Source organism: Cheilinus undulatus, linkage group 1, assembly GCF_018320785.1.
Source record: "Cheilinus undulatus linkage group 1, ASM1832078v1, whole genome shotgun sequence".
Lineage (NCBI taxonomy): Eukaryota > Metazoa > Chordata > Actinopteri > Labriformes > Labridae > Cheilinus > Cheilinus undulatus.
Genome location: NC_054865.1, coordinates 40,515,026 through 40,523,232, shown reverse-complemented (window position 1 = coordinate 40,523,232; position 8,207 = coordinate 40,515,026). Strand labels below are relative to the sequence as shown.

At 37.8% G+C, this 8,207-nt stretch overlaps 1 protein-coding gene across 7 annotated transcripts in view; it reads left to right on the top strand.

Annotated features, from left to right (window-relative positions):
- The first annotated feature begins 1,047 nt into the window (after window positions 1–1,047).
- lmo7b (LIM domain 7b) overlaps window positions 1,048–8,207 on the top strand; it is a 44,374-nt gene continuing 37,214 nt past the window's right edge. For 6 of the 7 annotated variants that reach the window (XM_041785790.1, XM_041785774.1, XM_041785800.1 and 3 more), the window contains exons 1-4: window positions 1,048–1,119; window positions 1,282–1,381; window positions 5,983–6,053; window positions 7,746–7,815. In XM_041785790.1, coding sequence (XP_041641724.1) covers window positions 1,313–1,381; window positions 5,983–6,053; window positions 7,746–7,815 — 210 coding nt within the window. In that variant the 5' untranslated portion in view covers window positions 1,048–1,119; window positions 1,282–1,312. The remainder of the gene's footprint in view (window positions 1,120–1,281; window positions 1,382–5,982; window positions 6,054–7,745; window positions 7,816–8,207) is intronic. The other variant, XM_041785756.1, reaches the window with a different exon arrangement.

Here is an 8,207-nt window from a genome sequence, read left to right as displayed (position 1 = left end):
TTTTAACACCTTTTCACATCGTTTAACCAATGTTAGTAACGTTTTAGAGCCTTTTTGACAATTTTTTCCACTTTTTATCTTTTGTTTGTCTCTACATTTTGTGCCCCTTTTGTCACTTGACCTTTTTTGTCATTTTAAATATAGTTTTGTCACCCTTTCCATTTTTTGCCATTTTTTTTGCCCATTTTGTGTCTTTTTGACCCATTGTCACCACATTTAAACCCCTTTTTGGCCACTTTTTTCTGCCTATTTCTTAACCATTTTTGCTTTTTCTGCTCTTTTTTGCCACTTTCAACCAGTTGTGGTAATTTTCTAAATCCATTTCTTGCAACTTTTTAAACCCATTTTCGTCACTCTATAACTCCTTTACATGACTTTTCTGCCAATTATTGCCACTTTTAGCTTATGTTTAACTGTCTCAGTTTTTTTCTAGCATATTTTCTGGTATCCTAATGTTTGAGGACATTATGGCTTAGCTATGAAGTCTGGCATTTATTTCCAAATGGTTTAGTTCTATGTGCCCATCCACACTGTTAATATTACAAAAGATACAATAAATAAATGAATAAAATAAAAATACAAATAACGATCAAAAGATAATTTTGTTTTAAGAACAGGTACACGTTTGAAAAAGGTTCTACTGCACCAAAGCATGAATACAGAAACTGAACTGTGTGTTGCTTTAATAGGAGTGGCTACTATTCAGGTAAAAAATAAGATCGATATTACATTACATCGACTCGGCCCCAGAAAGCTCTCCCCTTTTATCCCTCCTTATGGTCTGCCATACCTGCAGCTACTCTGAATAGTCAGCGCCTTTGCAGTCTTTGAAGCTCTGTTACTTAAGCCGGCTGATGTAGTACACCAGCTGGCCTCCAGGTGGCAATGAGCTATTATCCACTCGGCTCTTTTCGGTTTTACTCGGTTTCACTTCGCTTCAGAAGTTTTGCTTGAAAATTTTGCCTGAAGTTTTGGAGTGGGCGGTGACCTCCCTCTCCTCCTCACCCAATAAGCGGAACTTGTGAGTGATGGAAAGTTAGTGGCAGAGGTGTCTGCTCTTCAACTGGATGTCAATTAGTGGACAACTTTCACGGGTGAGCAGCTGCACACGGCACACAGGTGATTAGACAAACCTTTTGTTCCTATGTCAAATTTAACTAACTTTGCTCATGTTGTCGACATAATTTGGAACAATTTTACAAGTTAAGTACAGGTTTATTTATGCATGTTGTTCTCTGTCTTGAATGTGTAAGCTCGTGCTCTCTTTCGCCCCATCATTAGACTGTTGTCTTGCTTGTTCGGAAGATTAAAGATGGAGTGGCGCCAGCAGACCAGTGTCAGCTGTGCAGACGCCTTCACCGAGGCTCAGCGCTGGATTGAGGTATATTTTTCATCTTGTCAGATTACTCTTATAGCTTAAAAATGCATATGTGCTCCCTCCTCTTCTCATTTTAATGTGCAAGCAACCATAAAGATTTAGCCCCATAATTAACCCCCCGTGGAGAGTTGTTTCATATCAACAAGGGGCAGTTATTTCAACCATGAAGATCACCATTGTTTGCATCGTTTTGGCTTCACTTGTTGGAAACAGAAGATGTTCGAGAACTCAGAAGCTAAGGCACATTTACTGAGTTATCTTTAGTTGAAATGCAAAATGCACCTTGATAAGACTCAGGTGAATGTTTGCCTCCAGACACAGAGAGCACTTTGTGGGAATCCTCAGTGGTTTGCAGATAAAAAAAAAAAATTTGACTGCAGGACTGTGAGCTTCACAGGGTAATGCAGATGAAAGACAGGCATATAGGCAACTTTTTAGAATAGAGTTGGTGTGCTTAAGTGAATGTCCCCTTTTTAGACTTGGTCAAGTGTCTTGCTTTGATAAGTCAGCTCTCTGCTCACATGCTGTGGTTAATGTGATCAGCACATGGAGTAGGCAGGTTCTTCTATGCACTCAATGTAAAGGATGTGGTTTTTGCAAATGCAATTTCTCTGTTCCACATGTCCAAACACTGTAGAAGTTGTAAATCCTTAAATCATAAAAAAAATGACAACTTGCACTCTGTGAGAGCTGAATGTTGACCATCTCTAAATGGGACCATTAATGTCGATTGTGTCTGAGTGGATCACTGTGAGAATTCAGTCCAGAGCTCTCTTGGCAGCGCGCCCGTGCCAATTTTACTCATCTATTTTCCTGCACTGACGGATGAAAGGTTGGATGAACACTGATGAGGTCTGTGTTTGTGTGTGCTGGAGGGGGGAGCAAGGCAGGCTGCTTTTAAGGTAATGCTTAATGGTGTCATCAGCTCTTCCTTGCGCCAAGAAACATTGGAAATGTGTTAGCACTAATATTCAGTGTTACAGATTGCTGGAGAATAAGCTTCTGTATATAAAAGCAGCCACAAATGGTTCTTGTTTATCATTAGCACAGTACCAGCCACAGCAATCACATGTTAATGTTTTCTCAATGCCTACTGGACTGGGGGAGTGATAGAAATGGAATTGCCTCATTTAAATCATGTAAACAGGCTGTTTAGTTTTTGGGTGCAAGAGGAGCCTAATAGTCCTATTTTAAGTCGATGTTTTCTGTTTAAGGACAATGCCATCTTCTAACAAGAGGGTGTTACCTCTGAAATGAAGTGTAGTTGAACTAAAACATAGCTACAGATAAAGGTGTTTCCACTCTTGATTCATTTGCAAGCTATTCTTTTTTTTTAGGTTTATTTTGGGCATTTGTGTGCCTTTATTTAATAGAGGAGGATGGTGGATAGAGTCAGAAACAGGGATGAGAGTAGGGGAGAGACACGCCTCAGGCCGGATTCGAACCCGGGCCATTCATGTACATGGGGCGCACCTTAACCACTCAGCCACCTGTGCCCCAAGCTATTCTTTTTAATCTTTCTTTTAATTGAAATGCAGTTCATGTTCACTCTTGGGGCTTTTGGTGCTGTGGTTACTTATTTTTATATGCCCACATGCACAGATATACAATTAATTGAAAAATTCCTATCTGGTCAGCATCAGCAGTTACAGATTTCACTAATTCCTCATAAAATATAAAAACAAAACATATTATTGGGATGGAAAAATAAAGTTTACTCAGATAATGCTCATGTTGACTGATATTTTACTCCACTAAACACTTTAAACCTGTTAATTACAGGAGAGCAGGGCTAGTAGATGCTGTTATCAGATCTGTACATGCTTCTGTACTCACAAACACCTTAAACTGTTTATTAAAAATAATTCTTGGGTCTTTTTATGCCTTTATTTTAGATAGCAGGACAGCGGATAGAGCCAGATATTGGGATGCAAGATTGGAGGAGACATGCAGAAAAGGAACCACAGATTAGACTTTTACCCAGGACCCCTGGTACATGGTGTGCAGCCTAACCACTGGGTCATCTGTGCCCCATGCAGCTCTAATTCTGTCCCATCAATATCCAAAAACATAGTTATCTTCTATCTTTGATATAGTAAAGCTTAATTTGATAAGTTAAAAACAGCAAATATTTGGCATTTTTTATTTATAAAAACTGCTTAATGCATTTTCAACTACCGTAGTAGCTGCAGATGAGTTAAGAAATGGTATGTATGATTGTGTCATCTCAGATTTTTATTATTATACCCTTTCTTCTAGCTTCTGGATGGCTTTATGTTGTATGCACTTGAATGTTGCCTAAATTGTTGCTCTTCTGATTAATTTTGATAAACTATTCCTACAACTTTTATTTAATAGTTTAAACTAGTGTTTGCACCTTCATCACAAATCGTTGAAGTGTTGAGATGTAAAGGCCGTGGGTGGATTTCACCACCGCAGCCCCCCCTGTGTGAGATTCCCAGGGTAGCTTAGGGCTGTGTCTGACAAATTCATAGCAAACTTTGAGCCTTAATCCTTGTGAAGTCACTCAGGAGTGGATTGTTTAACAGAATCCAATTTGATTAGGTAATCTGTTGTCATTGGAAAGTTAAGACTGCAGACAGGGACTTCAGAGCATTTTAACACTGTAAGGCTACACTGTAAGATATAATTGCTGTTAACCATGAGTACGCAAAAACATGATGGCTGCCACATGTCACCTGAATTGGTCCAACTCTTCAGCTGTGCATATTGTTGTAAATTAAAACGGCGTGGATGCATGATGCAGAGTGCACATGTGTGGTAGAGCCAGAGGGCATGCGAGAGTGAAAGCAGAAATAGGAAGAGAACGTTTTACAGCCAAACTGATAAACCAAGTCCACAATTCTGCATATTTTTATGATGTGCTATTATTACTGCACAGAGGCAAACATGTCTGTCAATAAAGCTGGGACTGATAAAGTCTGTTATAGAAGTCAAAATTTAAATATCTGAAAAAATAACGGGAATAAGAGCAGTGTGTTGGTTCGAGTGACCATGCAAACTGCTGACTTTCAATAGAGTATGTACATGTTATTTGCATTAGTTTTTTCTCATAAAATACAAACTGAAGAGGATATTTTGACTATTTGATAAAAATCAAGGAGTCATTCACAAGGACTCTGCTTCTATGAGCTTACTCTGCTGAAAGTCACCAGTTTACACGGTCACTAATTAAAGCAAAACACCTGGGCCGTTGGGTCCATACATGGAGGAAATTGTCAAAAAAACAAAATGCAAATAGTGCAGGTGGTATGTTGTGACACTGATCATGGGTGGCCTGAGCTGATCTGTTATAACTATCGATCATTAAAGTCCCTGTTAAGTGATAAAAAATATATATATTTTAAGTTTGTTGTATGACCTCGGTATCTTTTGCCTTTTAAGTTCTCATTTCTTGTTTTTGCTTGATGTTATTTTGTTTCTTTTAAATATTTTGCTATATTTTATGTTTTAATGTCTTTCCTTTGTTCAAGGTCTTTTTTAAAAAAAAATTTAAAATATTTTGTTTTAATTCTGTAAGGCAATTTGAATAGCTTTGTTTATGAATAGAGCGCTATGAATAAAATTGGCAAGCCTTGCCTAGATTGAATTTTTTCTCTTCATCTGATTCCTTTGCCTTTGGAAACTCCTAAGAAAAGTTACACTCTTGGACATTTGGTTGAATTCCAATGAATCTCTGGTTTCAGAGGAAGCTATTGTTCATCAAACCAATTAAAGTTTTATTTCTGTAAAACGGACGATATCCTGACCACATGATTGTGTTTTATTGTTCTAACCTGGCATTGCTTTGTTTGTCTGATTCCTCTGAGAGACATCCGCTCCATGCCCGCTGCCCAACTCTACCAAGAACGAATAGCGACACTGGATTCCTGGGGGGACTAATTAGTGAGAAGAATAGCCTTTTGGGGCCCTGTGTTCGTTGTTGAGCCCAACCTTAATAGCCCCATTTTTATGGCCTCATTACAGAGCCCGCTTGCCTTGTGCCCGTTTCATCCGTGTTAATTCATTTAGGTGTTGTATTCTTTGATTTGACCAAAAGCATATTTTCAGTTGTTCAGTGAGCATGTTTGCCAACATGCATTCTTATAATGGGCCAGGGTTCTCTAGATGAATATTTTGTGTTCAGTTTGTACAGAGATCATTTGAGCCCTGTGTTTGTACAGTTTTGAGACAGAAAAACTGAGCAAAAGCTGAACTGCTCATGCTGCTCTTTTTTAGTTAAGACATCCAAGTGCAGAGTGGTAGCACAGACAGCAACAGATCAGTCTGGGACATAAAATGACTGCAGTCTGGAGAAAGAACGAGTGATACTAACTTGACTGAAAATCCTCAGAAGAGCAGAAAGTGTCAACAGCCAGAGGGGCACCTAAACCAATTTTCATTTTTTCTCTCTGCTCCTTTTACACATGGTTATGTGGTTTATGGTAATGTTTTCACCCTTTGTCATGCTGTAATTTGTGTGCAGTGCCAGAGCCCAAAAGGAATGCCCCACCTCCAAGCCAAAGACAATAATATTTCCACTGTACATTGTTATATCATAATTTGATTGGATAAATTCTAACATTTTCTGTTTTTTTTTTCAGGAAGTGACTGGAAAACCATTTGGCTGTAATGATTTCCGTGCTGCCTTGGAGAATGGGGTCTTGCTTTGCGAGTGAGTATTATTGCCTAAAAATTGTTATTTATCGGGGATGCATGTATTGGATTTTTGCAGATATCCAGTATGACAATATTTCCAAACTCATTTCTATCCATACATTAAATGCACAACTTTTATTTTTCTGTGAAGAACACAAGTGTCTCCGATACTAGAATTTCTGTTCTGTTTTAGAAACAGTCATGAAACAAAGTGAATGTTTGTTTTAACAATAATTGATAGGGTTTTTTTTTCAAATATGGACATTCTGTAAAGAAAAATGTAGTTTTTCACTTTTGAGTAAATATACACGTAAAATATAGACTTAACAGTAAGCCAAACAAAACATCATCTGCCTTTTTAGAGCCATAGTGTTTTAGCAACCTGCTGACACTGACCTCTACAGAGAACTATATGAAAAGTGTCCCTTTTCTTATGGAGCTTATACTTCACATTAAAACTAATTCACCTAACTAAACAACAGGTTTGCACGGTGATTCCCTGAGACACTCTTGGCAATGGAAAAAGGGCTAAAACACAAACACATTATTTTCAGGTGCAATTTTTCAAAATTGTGCTTTTACTGAAAGATACACAAAGACAAATATATACAAAGTTTTTTTTTCCTGATAAAGTCTGTTCAGGTTGGAAAAGTCAAAGAATGAATGCCAGGAGGCCTAATGGAAATAATATCAGATGTAGTTTGTATAACTTTTTACTCAAGTTTTTAAAAGTTTTGGACAGCTCCTGTGACAGCGAAATAGTGTGCCTTCTTCCAGACATTTAAAACAAAGACTGGAATAATTACTATCAAAGCGATCTAACAAGGAGGGGCGTACACATGAATGCACCATCCATTTAGTAGAGGTGGGAATCTTTAAGCACCTCACGATTCAGTTTGATAACGATTCATAGGGTTACGATTCAATTCTTAATCGATTGCTGATGCGTCTTGATGCGCAAGTTTGTTTTTTTTTACATTTCTGTTGTCATCACTGTGTCAAACATCATAAAAATGTTACATTTGTGTTAAGAAAAAAAAGAGAGAAATCAAATTTCCTCTATCCTCTAATGGAAGATGTGTGTAAACTGGAAATTTACAGTTGGACTGAACCAAAGGTAGCAGCAGCCTTTTCTTGTAACATTTCTGAAATTAAAAACATAAACGTCCTTTTTCACGTCCTTTTGCAACAACTGGTAATCCAAATCTTGCTGTTACACGTTGCATGTCAGCGTTCCATCTTTTTGTTCCTGCTATTCCACAGTAATAAATACTTAAATTATGATTGATTAGCGATTATGGGACATTTACCAATCTATTCAGAATCTTCCACCTCCACATCACAATGCATCTAATAATCAATTTTTTCCTCCTGCCTCTACCATTTAGGTTGCAACTACTTAAACTAGGTATTGATAGTCTGACTGTATATTCATTCATCTTCAGAAATCTCTTCATCTTAGTCTCTGAACCAGGACAACTCTCACTGTCTGATTCTGTAGAATTATTTTCAGTAGGTTTATACAGAAGGGTAACCTGGCAACACAAGCTTTTTTTTGTATTTCCTCTTTTCTGAGGTAGAAGTTGACTTTAAAATGATTGGATCAAACTATGTGTATTTTGTTTTGGGAGCCCTAGTTTGTACATTGTTTGTAGATTCTCAGATATGTGCAGTTTGATTAAAGCTTGATTTTTCATTATTATTCTAGCTTGATTAATCAGCTGAAACCTGGAATCATTAAGAGGGTGAACAGACTTTCTACTCCCATTGCTGGTCTGGTGAGTGCTCTTAACTTCTAACTGTGTGAGGGACTCTTACTGTCAAATGAAGTCCTGAATCATGTGCAGTAGTTTTTGTTTGATACCATTACATAAGAAACCAAGACAGCACCTGGTAGCCAGGAAGTTTTGACACACTCTGTGGTTTCCTGTTAAAGGCAGTGAGAGACAGCATTGCCACAATTTGAATACTGTAGAAACTGCATTGCAGTGTGTCAATCCAACTGCTGAATATGTAAAAAGGTTTTTTTTTTTTTTTTTCTATTTTATTGGTCGTGAATGCAAATGCTGATTTTTATTCCGGCTTCAGGCTGTGTTTGGATGGTGCCATCCAAGTATAATTGCCTAAAGTGCCCAAAGCAAGGGCAGGTAGAGATCAATTGCAGCCTCCC